Here is an 18,019-nt window from a genome sequence, read left to right as displayed (position 1 = left end):
AATTTATAATATTTTCATTAATTCCTATTAATGTAAGCTTATTCAATAAGAAATGATGTAACACCGTATCAAACGCCTCACAGAAATCCAAGAATATACAATCTACTCGTTTTTTGTTGTCAATGGCGTTTGAAAGGTAATCTGTAAATTCAGCTAGCTGAGTTACACACGAATAACCACGACGGAAACCATGTTGGGAAGGAGAGAAAAAATTTCTGGAACTTAAGAAGTTATATATTGAGCTATATAATATATGCTCCAAGAGTGTGCACGCAACACATGCCAGAGACACGGGGCGGTAGTTTTCAACAAGATTTCTTGATCCTGACTTAAAAATTGGAGTTACGTTTGCTTTTTTCCAATCGTCGGGAATTATGCCAGTTGTTAGTGATTTGGTAAAAATTATACGTATGTATCTTGCAATTTCCTCTTTACAATTGTGAAAAATTACCGGCGAGAGCTCATCTGGTCCATATGCCTTTGAAGTGTCTAGGTCTCTTAGAAGTGCTATAATCCCGTCCATTCCTATTATCACTTCTGGCATAACAGATCTTGCTATTCTATCAGGCACAGAAGGAATACCTCCAAGAGCGCGGGGTGAAAAAACGGATTTAAAGTATGTGTTAAAAAATTCCGCTTTTTCAATATCGCTGTTCACTAAGTTGCCATCCTTCAATAAACCAGGAATTGAAGTATCCTCTTTTTTATTTGCCTTAACGAATTTCCAGAATTCAGTAGGGTCATTTCTTAATTTGTTTTCAAAAGACTCGTAGAAAATTAGTTTGCTTTCTTTGATATCTTTTTTTAAGATTTGCGGTTATCTCCTCAAGTTTTTGTTCTAATTGATATTGGACGGATTTTTTCTATATTTTTTTGTAAACCCGACTTTTACGTTTTATTTGTTTTCGAATCGTAGCATTTATCCATGGTTTATGTTTATTATTTTCCTTAATAGTCCTGGATGGTATGTGAGAATCAGCGAGCACCTTAATTTTATGCTTAAAAGTTTCCCATAATTCTTTAACGTCGCACTCTTTACTGAGATCGGAAAAGTAAGGGAAATATGCCGAGAGCTCTAACGAAATACTTTCATAATTAACCTGTCCGTACATCCTTACTTTGCGTGGAGGCTTTGACACCCTATTTATTTTATGCAATGGTAATTCACATACAACTGCACTGTGATCACTTATACTAGGAATTATGGAGACATTTGAAATAATACTAGGGTTATTCGTCAGTAACAAATCCAAAATAGAGTTTTTTCTTGTCGGTGAGAGTACGAATTGGTTTAGAGCAAATGAAATAAAGAGATTATTAAAAGATTTATACAAGGTGGAACTGTCATCACAAGTATATGCAGTGCCTGCCCAATTTATATTGGGAAGATTAAAGTCCCTCCTACAATAATAGAACTATCAGAGATAGTGGACAGTACTTGACCAAGTTCATCGATATTATTTATTGTTGGGGGACGATAGTAAGTGCCTAATACAAGGGTGCCTCCTTTGGGCAAGTGTACTTGGCACCAAACAGATTCAGTATCATTTGGCGGCACTTGAAGCTCACTGCTTGCCCACCGTGAGTCTATCAATAAAAACACCCCACCGCCATGCGCGTTGCGGTCATTACGATAGACTGCAAAGCCCTTAGGAAACACTTCGCTATTAAGCACTGAGTCATCGAGCCACGACTCAGTGCCCATGACTAAGCATGGCTGTATTGCCTCTACTAAACAGAAAAACTCGTCTACTTTATTTGTAAGACTGCGGCAGTTTATCAACAGACCCGTCGGGCGAGCATTTGAAGATATGGATACATTATCAGAAGTTGTGTGAGCGAAAGGTCTATGTCATTCTTGTGTTCTTACATGTCTATTACCATGCACGAGGACCGCCTTCTTTTGTTCAGTATCCCAAATATACGCTTCTCCATTCACGGTCAGCTTATCGTACGACAAAAAGACTTTGTTAGCCTTGTTTAACCTTATTTCTTCTGAGGAATCCCATAGCATACGTCTTTTATCGCGAAGTGTTTTGCTAAAATCCTCTGAGACACTGTAGTTGGTATTTTTAAATTTGAACCCCGCGTGTAATATGCTTTCTTTTTCATTCCACAACACAAAGTTTACAATAATTGGCCTTTTCCCATTCGCTCTATATTGACCAATCCGATGTGCCCTTTGAATCCAAATGGGGTTGATGCCCATTTTATCATTACATAGTTGTAGCACATGGTTCTTCAATTCTTCCCATGTCTCATTGCTCTTCGCATCATCTATGCCGTAAAACACCAGATTGCACCTTCGACTGCGGTTTTCAAGAGCATCAATCTGTGCTTGTAGATTTTTGGTCAATCCCTCAAAACCATCAACACGTTTTTCTAAGTGGTCATTGCTCTTAATCAAGGTGTCCAGTTTCTTTTCAAATTCTTCTTGCTTACTTTGAATACTGGAAAGTTGTGTCGTAACCCTGTTCATTCTAGCAGTTAGGCTCATAAGCATGGATTCCATATTTGCCATCTGTTCAGCCTTCGTAGGGGGGCCTGGATTCAATTCGACATCACCCGCCAGTAATAACAACAATACTAAAAATACTAATTTTCTCCAAAACCTACGGTGTACATAAAAGCAATGATGCTTATAACGTGTATACGTCATTAGGAAAACGTCTTTGGGTGGAGCCGGCAGGTAAAAACAAGCTCTAGGATTATATCCAGAGTAAACAGTACCAACCTGCATGCGAAAAAAGCACGGTGAACTCATGCTGGGATCCCTGCCGGCTCCAATTCCCGAAGAAGTGGTGGCGGCGGTCGTCTTAAAAAGCCGCTGGGATAGTCCATTTGTTGCAGTAGGGGTGGCAGCCACGGGAACACTGAAAAGGCCCCCCGATGCGGAACCGTCGATGTCATGGTCGCGTTCGCCGTGAAGTCAGTAGAAATCCACCTGCTTGATGTTATCGTTGATGGGCCACTCCCGCCAAAGCCGTCGCTACTGATAAAGCAGAGTGCCGACAGGACTGTCGTGTGCACGCGAAAAAAGCACGGTGAACTCATGCTGGGATCCCTGCCGGCTCCAATTCCCCAGCAGCACATAAAAGCAGCACATAAAAGAATAATTAGCTATGCGAGACATTTTATCAAATGATACCCCAATACAATTATTTGTTACGTGACGGCTTGATGTTTTATGCAGGTACTCTTAGGATGGAGCGTGTAGGGCGCCCCATCGGCTACTCGACACTGTAAAGCGTGCCGCCAGCGCTTGCCCGCTACAGTTAACTTGCGATGCGTGCTGAGGGTTACAGGCAGTGTAGTTTAAAAAAGAAAGAAAAAGAGCAGAAACATTTCGTGCAGCCCCCTTAGACAAGACGAATTGCCCATGCACAATTATCAGCCACCTATTCTTAGCCATTGCATTTAAGGGAAAAAAATAAATAAATGAACACAAGATAAACGATTATGAGACTATGAATGGAGAAATTGTAACTTGTGTTGCTATATTACACGCCCGAAACTAGCATGAGGCAACATGGCTTGAGGATTCTTATCACCGCGTGATGCTCAAACCGGAACTTATCGGGAGCACGCCTTGCGGTGTTAGCTTAGCCGATTGCTTTCATATCATGATGCCCTTCGAAACGCTAGATTAAGGGGGGTGTCTAGCCTTATAATTTAAGCACGAAGAGCACTCATATACCAGTAATACTTGCAAATACTGTTTGTGTTCATCTTACTCCGTCTACCCTTAAGCTGAGACTAGATGCTCCGCCTTCAGCACGAGCTCCCTGGCTTCCGCAGTGCTTTGGCCGAGCGTGTCTGTAGAGGTTCGGTAGAGGTTATACTAGAAAGTCACGGAGCTGGTGTGTTTTCTTTGTGCGCTGGTGCACTGTGTGTTTGCGTGTACCAGTGTTCGGTGTGTTGGTTGGTGTTCGTTCTGTGTATGTACGCTGCATGTGGTAGTGTATGACTTTGGTGACGCGGAAAACTCCGAAAAAAAAACATTCGTTTTTTTTTTTCATTTTTTTTTTCTTTCGTGTCATCTTGCGGTAACTACGCATTCTAGTTGGCCCAAGCTGCCGCCTCATTCAAGAAGCTGAGCGTTATGCAGTCAATTACCTATTGATTTACAAACAGCTGGCCTGCTGGCAGATTTGGGAAGTTATCCGTTACAAGTAACAGGTAAGTGGTAATTCGTTACTTTTTCAAGTAATTTTGTTGTAGCCACTTAAATTTTTTTTCGGCAGCAATTTGTACTGCACTTTCGTTACAAATATGTATAACAGATAACTTCAATTACTCGGAACTTTTTTTCTTTTTTTAATATGAATGTATTAGAGAAATGTGTGCAATATGAGCAAGCATTTAGTAGCTTAAAAAAGGAAGTTCAACAAAGGAATAACCAAAAAGAAAACACGTATGACCGGTCACTTGAAACTCTAGTAAAACGAAATCGCGCGTTTTCTGATATCCACCACCGCGAATAATGCGGTTCCGAAAAAATTATACTTTTATTTCGAATACACTAATTTTAGGAATTTTCTTCATTTTTACGTGAAGCACCCTGTATATAAAAAAGTTCTGGCAGAGTGAATTTAATTTTATTCCGTCAATAATTTGGTGCAGTGCAGTTGGCAGTCGTTGCAGGTCAAATCAAATTTTCGCTGGCGAACCACCTTCACAGTGTCCATTAAAGCCCCGACATTTTTTAATTTTTTTTTTAATTTGTCATAATAGGCAGTGTTTTGATCAGAAACTTAATAAGCGGTATCGAAAATCACTAAATCTTCAAGTTCTGGAAAAGTTCAGATCGTGTGAGAAGCGCGGTCGTTCGCTAAAGTTGTAATTCATGGAGCAGGCGTAAAGGAACCTCTACAGTTGCGTATTCGGGGGAGTGTTCGCGCTGGCGGCAAGCGGCGTTTGGAACCGGGTGGCGAAATGGACTCGTTGCCGGCGGGAAATATGGATATGGATTGAGGACCAATACAAGTTTTCCGTCAGCGATGCGGGATTTCACTACCCTGGCTCCGAAGTCCGCTCGCCGCCGGCGCGGACCCACCCGAGAATCCACAAGTGTAAACGCACAATAAGGCTATTGGTGTGAAAATGCGAATGATTATCGATACCACTTACTTCAGTTTTTCAGCACAAACGCGCGTTTATTGACTCGCGCGTTAAAAATCTGAAAAAAAAGGTGCTGACTGTGCATGCTAGGATATTGACATAATTGTTTTTGTAAGCGTGGCCAGATTCCTTAGATTTGTTGTTTGTTTCTACAACTTTGACGCTGAGCTTGTTGCAAAAGTATTCTTAGTATAATGTTTGTAAAGCACCACAACACATGCTTCAGCACGACCCTACTCGTGTGTCCTTGTTCACACACATCGAAGTCGAAGCAATCCTCGTCGATCAGCAAGTCCAGTGTGAGGTCCGTGACCAGCTCGCGTTGGTTACTCGTCGTTGAGAAGTCCACCCGCTTCAAATTCTCTTAACAAAAAAGTAGTTATGTACGATAGCGGTCATTGCTGGTTTCAAAAGGCGTCCTCTGTCAATTTATTTGATGAGAAGGTAGTGCTCTTGGCCGGTGGAAGCTGGAATCGTGCGGTCTGTGGTCAGGAAACTTTTGCAGTTCTCACACTTTGGTTTCTTCACCGTCGCGCACGCCACACATCCGGCCCCATACGCTGGAAAGGGGACGATGTCTTTAATTTTTGGGAGGTCGTGTTCTGTTACAACTAAGTTGTAGCTAGAGCGCGACGCGCCTCCTCACTTTTTCATATTCTCTCATTTCTCATCTCTGTCTGTTCAGGAACCTTTGCCAATCGGTTCAAGTGTGTTTTGCCGCCGCAGCTCGGTTTCTCTTTCATAAAGCTGTCGTATAGACACAAGGTATTGAAAACTTGCCAGCCGCCGGTACCTGCCAAAGCAATCCTCTAAACTTTCAGACTGAAATTTCGCGATGAGAACGTTGGACAGCTTGAGTTCTTCGAAGCAGTACCTGCATATTTCGAGAGCGCGTAAATTGACTGTTGTTGTGCGTTATGAGTTTTTTTGTTTTTTTTTTCGGACAATTCGCAGTTGTTGGCATTTTTCCCCATTCATCCAACCAGTCTAAAATCTTGTAGAGAGAATCCGCCTCCTCGTCGTCTGGAGCCGGGCGCACAGGTTGTTGGAACCGAATTTCAGTCTGTTTTCTTTGGGGGGTGATTTCATATTCATGAGTTTCCACCACGTTACTATAATTTCAATGAAAGTCGCGGTTTCATTGAAAAACTTCAGATTGTGCTTCCCTCAAATAGCACGAAGGGAAGTTGGAAGAGAACTTTCAAATATCTCGAGAGCAAGTTTCACGTTCTGCTTCTCATTGCATGGCGGGCGAAGGGCTTGCCTTGGAACTTTGTAGATATACCGCAGCGGTTGGTCGCATTCCAAGTCGTAGGCCGTCTTGATAGTATTGAACTACGCACACAGCATGCGCCGCTGTCCTTCCGTGTCAAACTGAAGCTCGGGAAACCAGAAGCAATGATTATCTTGCTTCAGCCAATTATTGCGTATGAATTTGATTATGTGTACAATGTCAATAAAAAAAACAAAAAAACGGCCTGCTTGATTTGAGCGGATGTTGGTAGAAAAACACGTTTGAATGACGCGTTAGAGTACCAGGCGTGTCGTGGTTGTACATCAAGGTCTTAAAAAGAGCCAAAGACCTTCGATTCACTGCATTATTATCCGTTACAACGCACATCACCCGGTAGCCGATGTTCTCGAGCCGGCAAATGACGTCTCCAAGGCACTTGTGCAGAAACTCTACGTTGGCTTTGTACACGGGAACAGTGTGAGGGACCTCCTTAATTGGATAGTTGATGATTTGCGCCATAAACATCAACGCACCATTCGCTACTTCTGTGGAATCATGTGCGACACCCACAATCTTGACTCCTTTAGTTTCGATAAACGGTTTTATGTGGACCTCGTCCTCCACCAAGGTCACATAACGTTGGTCATCGTTCAAGTCAGAGATCCTCTTCGCCATGTATCAGGGGGAAAGTTTAACTTTGCTGCTTTTGATGAGGGTTCATACCAAACGAAGAACATATCGATTGGTTGGTCCTAGGGTATGGCAGAACAATGCTTACACAGACACGAATGTACTAGAATGCATGACGCGATACTGTGAAAACAATGCATGCAAACATCATAAAATACAATGAATAATGCCTTCGCTCTGTCTTGGTAGAAATCAGGTCCAGTTGCTCGGCAAGCAGTTGGATGACTGCTGCTTGATCTGCACTCCGCGATGCGGGCATCATGTCAGGCAGAAAATGAATTGTGGCTAGATGTCTTTGTGCGAGATTTAAGAACTTTAGTTGACAGCGTTGCTCCGAATTTCGACACTTTTGGAGAGATCCACTACTCCCCTTTTTGCTGTTTACGATGGTTGATATGAGCAAGTTGGAGCCCAACGTTGCGAGCGGAGTCTTCGCAAAAGGCAATGTGAGTGTTAGGTCAGCCTTCACGACGATCGAGTTTATTCAAGGGTCCTCAGCAGCAACAATATGCAGCAGAGTGAGGTATTCTTTGACCTCAATAGCATGCCAGAATGCCGATTTCACGTTTTTCAAGTGGTCGGCCATGTCTTTTCTTGTCAGTATTCGGTCCCCTTGTTCCTCCACTGCGATATAATTGATCGACTCCGCAAGAGCTCTCTCCATTTCAGACATTTCTTTCACTCATTTCTCTTTCATTTCTTTATATAATCGCTTGCTGTACAGGTTCTTTCTCCTCGCACGTTATTTTGATAAATAATCTGGAGATACAGGGAACATTGATGGCACTCCGCCTGGGCGAAAGAGCATCCTAGACAGTGGAGCATTCACCGTCCTCCTGATAACCTAGTCGGCGAGACAAACGTCCCGAATAATTTCGTCGTCCGAGAAGCGGTGCTCGCACACAACAAAATATATATACCCTTCGAATAAATAATAGCGAATTACAATGAAACGCTACACGTCGCCATTATCGCCTATTCCTACAACGCTTCTATTGATATCCCGTCCGAATGGCGCTATGCTACTACGAATGCGAGATAAACAATGGAAAATGGGAAATCCTTAAATTCGTTCGCTGGGAAAATAATTGTTTTCTTCGGGGGGTGACGCTTATGCCGGCATTCCGCACTGCTTAATCTTCAGTAAAGCCAAACACGTGCACTTTGGGCCCCGTTTTGTAATTGCCGTTACACCAAGGCACACAGCATTTGTCAAGCTTGACGGAAACAGCACTTGATCATCTAGCCCCCAGGTTTTCCTCCTCTGGCTGGCTATGGTTGTGCCAAAACCGCCGCAGGCCAGCAACGCGCGGCGCGGCTATTCGCAGAATTCAGTCATGTGACGAGCATAATGCCCGGGCCGTGCGGGAAGCCGGCGCTACGGGGAAAAATGAAATGCGCTATTTTGGCTCAAATACGCATCAGACCAGTTCCTAACACGTGCCATTTAGTCTACCGGTATTAAAGAGAGTTATACTCTCGTTCTATGTTTTGTTATTGCTGTTTAAGAGCTACAGCATATATCGTATTAAGTGCCTATTTTTACATTATAATGCGTCATAAGAGAGCACATGAATTATCTTGGGAGCTGGAAACATTTTACTCCAGGATTATATTATTCGAGCTTTGAAAGTACGTCCTACCAAAATATAAATATAAATTAACAACTCTAGATAAAGGTAATTTGTGTGCTTTAAATTATGTTTAGATACCGACACGTTCATTTGACATCAAACGCATGACTAATGACATCTGTTTATTTGTCAAAATAAGGAAAGCGATATGATATATCGGATTATATTGTTTAAACAACAGCCGTGCCGAGATTTTAGAACGCAGTCTAATAAAACCTAAATATGGACTAGCACATAGGTAATCTCATGTTGTGACCATATAATGGTGTGAACTACGAGCTTATTATTTTCCCGTTAGATTTATGACAGGCGTAATGTTTTTAGCTGACAAAAACCTTTATAACTACGTTGTCTGGATTCATTATGTTTAAACTGTACCAGATATGTTCGAGCTTTGAGCGTATGGTTAATGAAGCGAATAGGAACTGTAACAAAAAATTTAATAACATCGTCGTCCGAGAAGTGGCGCTCGCAACTACAGAGTATAGATACCCTTTGTTGATTAAATTTTTGGTTAGAGTCCCTATTTTTCGCTTCATGTCTATTCCTAACCAGGCAGAGGGCTGCCGAACGTTTACCTTCAAAACGTATGGTTAATAAAAATCTAAATATAGGAGAAGAACTCTAATAAATTTTGGTACTAATTTTACATCAACTTCATAATTTATCATAACAGAAAAAGAAAAATTTGGCAGCGAAACCGTACTTAGGACGACATTGCTCCCTCTCCTCGTTTGTTATGTTTAAGTTACGCGAGCTGGTTTACCCATTTTGCCCTTTTCTGGTAATTACCTCTAATTATATCTATAATTTAGGTGCTGGAATTGCTACCATAATTTCCAAACGACAAGGGGTACTAACGTAGCTCTATTTGTATCTTTCTGTTAAGGATTTATGCTCCACGTTGCGAAGCAGCCTGAATTGTACGAACATTTGGGACAGCTTTTTGTGTCGCACTTGTAAAGCGTTTAGGAGAACAAAAAAATTCGGGCATCCAATCCACGCCATGAAGATGGTTGGCCAGCAAAGTTGTGGTGCCACTTGCAACGATTGCTTACAGCCCTATACCAAATCATTAACTAAAAAAAATGTAATCGCATTGCACCAACATTTTTCATATGCAGGGTCTTTCGCTTAAGCGTGACAAAAATTCCTAAAATTAGTGCATTCGAGATAAAAAGTCAACATTTTCACTTCCGCATTACTCGCGGTAGCGGACATCATAAAATGCGGGATACTTACTAATTAGTTCGCTAATTAACTAAAAATTACCAACTAACTTTTTAATTTCTGAAAATGGACACATGGTGCCAACTAAAATTGTCCTGATCGTCATCAAAAACCACTAAATCAGTCAGTTTCACAAAGACTCTGAGCGCATAAGAGCGTAGTAGTGCAATAAGTTTACCACTGGTGGAGCAGGTACTAGGCACACGGTTGCGGTAAGGCGCCCGAAAGATTTATAAAACGAAAGCATTCACTATGTAACGCCCGTAGCGGAAGGAAAACAAAGACCATGTGCATTGTGGATATGATTTAAAGGAGCGGTAAAATATCATAAGAAAGATGAAAGTAACCCGTCAGAGAAGAAAGAGAGAAATCCCTGCACGCGTCTCAGCACTAATTAACGTTTGGTCAAGTCATAGACACATAAGGTGAATCTTGGCTCACGAGACCTCCGTGGTGTGCCCTCGTGAAGGCGGTTCCCTTCGCCTCGATTGTTGCAGGTCGTAGCCCAGGCTTCGCTAAGAGCTGTGCATGGCATCCCCATGTGTCGGAGTCCGGCGATGGTTCCGTTGATCAGAACGCTGGACTCAGTGCTTCGCTGACCGTGGCAGCTGTCGAGCTATCTGCAGGCCGGCGGGTGCGGTCCGTGCTCAGCTTCCAATTGCCCGCTTGATCGCACGCTCTCCACCTCGTCCTGGTCATAATCTTCTTCGTCTTCAATCGCTGCTGCGGCAGAATCATTGTCATAAGGATCATGACAAACTGTACCATTGAGCAAAGCCGGCGTTGTCTGTAGCAGCGAAAGGGCACTTAAATTCCAATTGGCTGGGACTCGTAATGTCGCCCCATAGCAATGGCGCCATCGTTGCTAAGGAGTTAGCCGAACTGCTGGTGGTGTAGCGGTAAAAAAACGCTGGTATGCGCTGGCCTGACGCATGGCCTAACGTTAGGCCTATCATTACGCTTTGAGCTCCAAAGTCGTTAACTGGTAAGCGCAGGCGCTTGAGGCGGGGGCGGGAGGGGGTGGGGTATGAGCTGGCCTCACGTTAGGTGTAACGTTACATTACGCTTTGAGCAATGTTATTAGATTAACTCAGTTACGAAACTACTCATCGACGCTGCATGCATGAGCAGCACTTCCTCCCACTCACCACGACTCGGCTCCCGTCGTCTCGACGCCCCACACAACTGATATGGCAGCTGGAGTGTATCTTATCGAATGCGTACGTTTCGAAAGCGCAGTCTCTAGATGGCGTTCCCTGACCTTCCATCGTACTCTATGGCGCAAAGCAGACGGTCGAGTATTGTCGATACGGGGAAGCGGATGGACGTCCTTCATTGTTCTCGCGTTTAGTTGACAGCAGTCTGTGCACAATCTGAATGTTCAGTCCTTCTCCTTCTCCAGGACGGCTGGGGAATCCCACAGACTGCTTGACTGCTGTATGATGTAAGCGTCGATGATTTCTTGAACATGTTCTTGGATGACTTCCATCTCTTTCATAGAAACACGGTACGGCGACTGGTGGACAGGGTGCGTACCGTCGTCATTAACGTTGCGATGCTTCGCAACCGCTGTTTGGCTAACGGTCGGCGACGTCGCAAAACTGTCCTTGAATTCGGCAACAGCATCAATAAGTTAATGGCGTTTTGAGACTGAGAGCTCGGAATATACGTCTAGATGACAGGGCGGTCTGCTGTTGTGCTGCTCTGTCGAGAATTACCCCAGGATTGCAGTGATCGCAGCGTGGTCCAGGAGACGCTCAATGTGGCCGACAGCGGTGCCTTCCGTAAGGTGTTGAGCCTTCTACGAGAAGTTTGTGAAAAGATCCACAACACGTCCATTGTCAAGCTCCGTCACACTCAGGGCGACGCTGATTGCTCTCCCCAAGAGCAGTTAAACGTTTCCTTCCATCAAATCTTCGTCGCAAGTTACTGTATCAGTCTCGATGGGCGAAAAAATACTTCACCGTTATGGAAGATTCACACTGTCGGCAGAGACCCGGACTACAACTGACACCACGTCGGGTTCCTCCAGCGGCGGTACAGGCTTTCGCAGCATCAACTGGATTCCTCTAATTTTATTGACGGCACCATACGCGCACAAAAAGTCCATTCCGAGAATCACGTTACTCGCAGAACCCTGTAGAACGAAGAAATCCACCTGACAGATTTCCCCACGAATCTGCATGCGCCCGGTGCACCTTCCGGCTGTTAATATCTGCTGGCCATCCCACGGCGTCATATCCTTCCGAAGGCATCGAGAGAGCGTCCAACTCAGAGCCAAGTAGTCTGCTCCAGTGTCAATGATCGCCCTCGCGTCCTGGCCGTCGATAACTACGTTGATGTTGGTCGGCGTATCGTCGTTAGAGTGGGCACCCTCCGACCTTTTAAGATGATATTTACTTCGTCGGTGAACGGCAACGCAACTCCACCTCCCGGGGTGGCCGCACTTAATTTTCCCTGCGAGGTATGAGAACAAAACTTTGTTGACAAGACCAATGAAGAGTCGACACTGGAAGTCGTAAAGACGAGGAACGAGATCGTTGGGGTTCAGGAGGCATCGGAGATGGTGATGGGCGCAGTTACTCCTCGATGTCTTGAGTACGCTCGCCAAGGCGAGGACGGCGGTCGCTCGGCGCGTACCCTGGCAGGCCCATTGGGCGGACGTTCCATCGTTGGTAAACCCGTCTCGCCTCCGCGCGATGGTAGCATTGAGGACGTTGGTTGGCCGTTCTTCACCCGTTAGTCTTTCTCGGTACAAGTTGCGACCAGATGTGCGGCGCCTGTTCGTCCATGCGTCAGCTACACTGGGTCGCTGCAGGTTCACTTTTGGGTGGGGCCTGGTATAGGTGGGTAGCCATTGACGGCCATTGCGGTGCAGATGAGGGTCGGTTGTTCCAGCAGTGCAGGGTTGACAGGAGCCTGTGGTTTGATAGCTTTCTTAAGCTCTTCTCCCACGACTTCGGCGATGGACCGCAATACCGGGGGTCAGTAGAAGGCAGCAGTTTCTTGAGCTTGTCGCAAAAAACATAACGGACGATTTCACGAAGCTCATGGGAGCTGGTGCCTAACTCAGAGCGGGACGATTTTAGAGTTAAGACGTCGTTGAGCAGATCACAGTGCCAAGCTCTGGCCGTTAGCGCCTGTTCGATGTTTGTTGCTTCGGCAAAATTCATTAACTGTCGTTGGAACGTTGTGAACGAGGCCGCCGAAGATGTCGCTCTTCACCCCACGCATAAAGACTTGCAGCAGCTTGTCGTCCGTCGCCTGACGGTCGGCATGGGCGCTCAGGAGCAAGACGTCCTTAACGAAGCTCGTGACGGTTTCGTTGGGGCCCTAAGTTCGCATTCGAAGGAGAGCTTCGGCCTTCTTCCGTCAATGTAGGCTGGTGAACATCTGTTATACCGTATCCTTGTAGGCAGTCCACGAGGTGAAAGATGTCTCTTGATGCTCAAAACAGTGCCCGGAAGTTCCTTCAAGCCCGAAGTACGAATTCTACGGTTGCTGATATTCTGTGCATCGCTTGTATTGTGCGACTCGCTCGTACTGCTGGAGGCAGTCGTCGCAACGTCTTCAAAAAGCTCATCGTAAAAAACGCGGGCGCACCTGCAGCGACTAGTAGGATGACGACGAAATGTGTGGTCATGGCTAATCTCGTCGACGGGTTCTTCTTTCTCGTGGCTGGTGGGGGCAAATCTCGGGGAACCTGGCTTTCCGACCCATCGGAGGCTTGCTCATGCGGTGCCATTATTTTCAAAAGTCTTCTTTCTGCTAAATAAGGAACTAGCACTGTGGGCCCTCGTGAAGGTACGCTGCATCGGTTGCACGCTGCACATCCACGAGAAAATGAACAGATAAAGGCCAAGAGGCAATAATTAATGAACTGAAAATAAGGCTTAAACCCGCTAACTTGTGCAATATACAAAAGGAAGAACAAACGTCAAGAAAGCAGCATCCAATGTCGGTGGCGGCAGAAGTGACCGACGGTGCGTTGGTCTGACAGCTGGCTATCGCGAAAGTGAATCAGTGAATTAATCAGCAATACCTAGCAATAGAGGTTATGAGCGTCTGTGTTGCTCGTATGCCTGGATGGGATAACCCGTGTAGAGAGTCGAAAAGTTGCCGCTTAAACGAGTAGGGAACGAATGGGCGGGGAGAGCGGGCAGAGATGTCGCAAGTCAAGGTCCTTTCTAGCCCAGGGAGACTGATGTCTTTGAGGTGTAGTGCTCCCGGTGTAGATCGAAACCTATGAAGTTCTGAGTTCATATGCTTGGCATCCACCAGTGCGCCCGTGGTCAGAGGCGCGGCATTACCACCAGTGACTAGGCCTATGCTTGGTCGAGAGAGTGTGTCCGCGACTACATTCTCCGTGCCCTTTATGTGTCGTATATCAGATGTGAATTTTGAGATAAAAGATATTTGGCATAGTTCTCTTGGACAATGATGTCTGCTGTCTGGCGTGAGTGATTGTATGGCACCCGCCAGACCGCCTTAACTAAGCAATATTGACCTTGCCTAATCAGTCTCGTGCTAGATAACTCCGAAACATTAGAGTTCAAATGTTAGAGATGACGAGACGAATTTAGCAATATTATATCTGCTATATTCGTCTCGTCATCTCTACCATTCGTACTACAATATTTGGGAGTTAGCTAGCGCAAGGCTGATTAGGCGAGGTCAATCTGACTATGTTATCCTTTACATTCGGGTTAACAATAAGCTGAAACTTATAGATGTACGGAGAAGTGTTTCTTCTCGGTCTTGTGCACGGGAACGATGAAGTATAGATGAGCCATATACGATTGTTGTTATGACGGAATTCGAGCCAACGGTGACAGTCACGAACTTATCATGGACGAGGCGGAAGCGGAGCAGGCTGCGACGTTGACGCCGGACCAACCGGGGAAAGACGCAAGAATTGCGAAGGCAAGGGGTCTGCTGGTGCCAGCGTGGAGGTCGCGCCGGGGAAGGACCCAAAAACCATTGGTGTGGCCCCCGAGTCCTCGAGCAAGGCGAAGCAGGTGGTGCCGACGGACGCACACTCGTCGGAGTCAAAACAGAGATGGCGGGCGACGTCGACACAATGGCCGGGACACACGAAGGTGGCAAGGTCATGGAACAAGACTTCTCAAGCACCAAAAGAATGGTAGCGGAGGCGAGCAAGGGCGTAGAGGCAACGGAACTACTGTGCGCAGTGAGCCAAGAGAGAATGTCGGGGTACAAGGACTGCTCCCCAGGCTATGGTCTCCTTAGTACCCGCGGAATGGGGACCTTTCGCAATAAGCACTTGACCTGTGCTGTGCATCTAGGCGTGATAGTGTGACGATTAATCATCAATAGGTGGACCTGATAAGACAAGAGCGATGTTAAAGCATGAGCCCGGCGTTCCAGTAGAAACGATGAATCTTAGGGGCCAAGCGGAGTGCAGACCGGAGAGAGCGACAAAAAGATTTGACGGTAAGAACTGAAGACAGTATGGAGGTACAGCATATAGAGCTCCACCATCATATACAGTTCTGTATGGAGGCTGAATTTCATATAGACCCCTATCTCCAGACGGTGTCTACATACTGGTTTCGACTAGTTCGGTACAGTTCTCAGCTTGCTGCGTGTGGCATTTATGGACATTTTGGAAAATCAAACATGTGTAGACACGAGAACCTCTTTTCAAACTTTCTGCTGATTTTTTACTGAAATAAAATGTCGCCGCACTTACCAACGCCCGTCAATTTTATTAGAGCTCCAGGTAAAGCGCTACAAACCGTGCACTCTTTCGAGGAAAAAATAACGCAGTGGCCAAAAAAAGGTTGCTTAAGAAGCGAGTAGTTTCTTCGTTTGCTTCGTACTGTTGACGCGATTTCTGCAAATTAATAAATAGGTACTTTAAATTCACTTCTGAATTATATGCTATGTTCGTCGCAATTTTCTTCTACCACTATCTGAAGTATGGCCCATTCTAAAAATAGCTGAAGCGCGCGTGATTGATACTTTCCAAATAAAAAGAAAACCACTATAATGAGCTTCGGAAGCACCGAAGATACATGCGATAGGGTGGGTGATGACCTGCTGCAGCACATTCTTCTAAAAATACAAATCAAAAGCAGTTCTTTTTTTTATTTCTATTGCATCACAATGCGCCAGTGCGTTCAGCCCTCGAAGATTAAGATTACGTGCGTATTAACTATTTCACTCTCTTCGTAACAAGAGCCAAAACATCACAAATCACTAGCCATTTATATCTACGGCACATTAAGTCTAACACGCCTGCCGCGCGGATTCCTCTATATTTTTTTTCGCACCTCTGTGCGAAGCCTCGGTCCCGCCGGTGCCACTTCTGCCATTAGCCGTCATACCCGGGGTACTTAAATTGTATCATTACTGGGTATTTAACGCAGTAGTAATGCACGAACACACAACATAAAACCTAGGATTCGTCTCAGACCCAGATAGCGTCACAACGCAATTAGCAAAACAGTGCTCACGACGTGTAATTATACCCCACCACAATAATCAAAATAATAATAATATTACAAAAATTAAACTGCGGAACTAATCGAGAGTTGTGAATAAAACACAGCTCGAGAGTTCGAACGACCATATATCCTAGTTCGCGGCTCTCTGATCAGGCTGACCACATACCGCTGCCAACATGTTTCTTGGTCTGTTCCAAATCCTCGCTCTTGTACGCTTCACTTTCGCCAGTGCGACGTTCGATTTCCCAGAGCTCAATCCAGATCTCGGAAAGTATCAGGATGTATCTACGGTATGTGCATTTTGTATTTGTTTGACGTCAGATAGCGTAATGTGAATAAAATATAAAATCCAAAAGGGAGTGAGCTGTGAAACGTAAACTTCGAAAGCGTTCTTCGTAACAATGTATTTCGTGTTTCACATTATCAGTCAAGTATTGCATTTACTTGAAAGCTGTTGTTTCTTTATCAGCTTGTTCGTTTGAGCATGGACAACTTTTCCTGTACACACACAAAAAAAGAAATATATTCGCAATATACTTACACATCAAAAATAATAACGAAGATTGATGTGTTGTATTAAGCTTTATCAGATTGGTTCACACAACGTTCACGCCTAAGTGACGACTTTAAGGGACTGGTCAAGTGCACGCTTTGGTTTGACCTGGGCCTTTTTTGGTTCTGTTTGCGGCAAAATTTCTGCCTGAGTGACGCCTTTCTCAGCGAGGTTGCCTTTGGACATCATTTTTGAAACCTTTCAATCTAGCTCACAAAATGTAGATATACGAAATGTCTACAATAAGAACTCATGGAAAATCATATGCCCTTCAAAATTTATGGCGCCTGTTATCTACCTCGTCTGGTCTAGAGGCCCTCTCACTATTTCACAACTGGTATGTACATACCGGGACAGTGTTAACGCAAACAAGCATTCGCAATATAGTTTTCTTTTCATTAAAAGGTTTTGTTTAAATCTCACAGAGCGGTCAGATAAGCTGGGGCACTAATCTCAACGGTGCGATTTGGTTCCCACCAATACCATGCAACTAAAATGCGAAAAAGCGGTCGACGTCGTTTTTTGCTTTAAAAATGTAACACTAAATACCTCGATGGTTCTTTTTTTTCTGCACTTGAAATACCGTGTCATATGTAACAGTGTAGTTGCCCTGGGCAATCTATAGACCAACTCGATCCTTGGACGTCACGTGGCCGTGGAGGTGCTGCTGTCGCCACTGCGCATGTGCAAAAACGCTTCACTTCACGCGTGTCTGGCTTCTGCACACACGCGCTGCCCACACCTCGTGTAGGCAAACTCAAGCTTGTTCCTATAGACTCTACAGAGTGTTGGTGAATAACGGGTCAGTTTCTTCGTCTCTTCAAAATCTCTGAAAAGTACATAAGTCTGTCGTCTCGAATGATAACTCTGGTAAAGAAAAAAATTGTTCGAGCCAGATACAATACACATCATTAATGTATCTGGCGTATGGCTTAACGAGTAGGCTGCAGCTGAGTGACGAAAATAAGCTCCGAGCAATATATATTTTGCTATCGCCGAAATGTATTGATGTCGCGTAAAAACGAGTTAACCCAAATATAAATCATAACTTATGTTGACGAATGACGGATGCTTGAAGTAAACCCCG

General features: G+C 44.8%; 1 protein-coding gene across 1 annotated transcript; it reads right to left on the bottom strand.

The window, feature by feature from the left end:
- Nucleotides 1-1,852: 1,852 nt before the first annotated feature.
- LOC115327034 lies at nt 1,853-7,030 on the bottom strand. Its single transcript, XM_040215185.1, has 2 exons — nt 6,741-7,030; nt 1,853-2,612 (listed from the first exon to the last, which is right to left on the bottom strand). The coding sequence occupies exons 1-2, from the start codon at nt 7,028-7,030 to the stop codon at nt 1,853-1,855; spliced, it is 1,050 nt and encodes a 349-aa protein (XP_040071119.1).
- Nucleotides 7,031-18,019: the final 10,989 nt, after the last annotated feature.

Source organism: Ixodes scapularis, unplaced genomic scaffold, assembly GCF_016920785.2.
Source record: "Ixodes scapularis isolate PalLabHiFi unplaced genomic scaffold, ASM1692078v2 PGA_scaffold2__306_contigs__length_199485367, whole genome shotgun sequence".
NCBI lineage: Eukaryota > Metazoa > Arthropoda > Arachnida > Ixodida > Ixodidae > Ixodes > Ixodes scapularis.
Note: the sequence above shows the minus strand (reverse complement) of the source record. Positions and strands in the feature narration are given on the sequence as shown.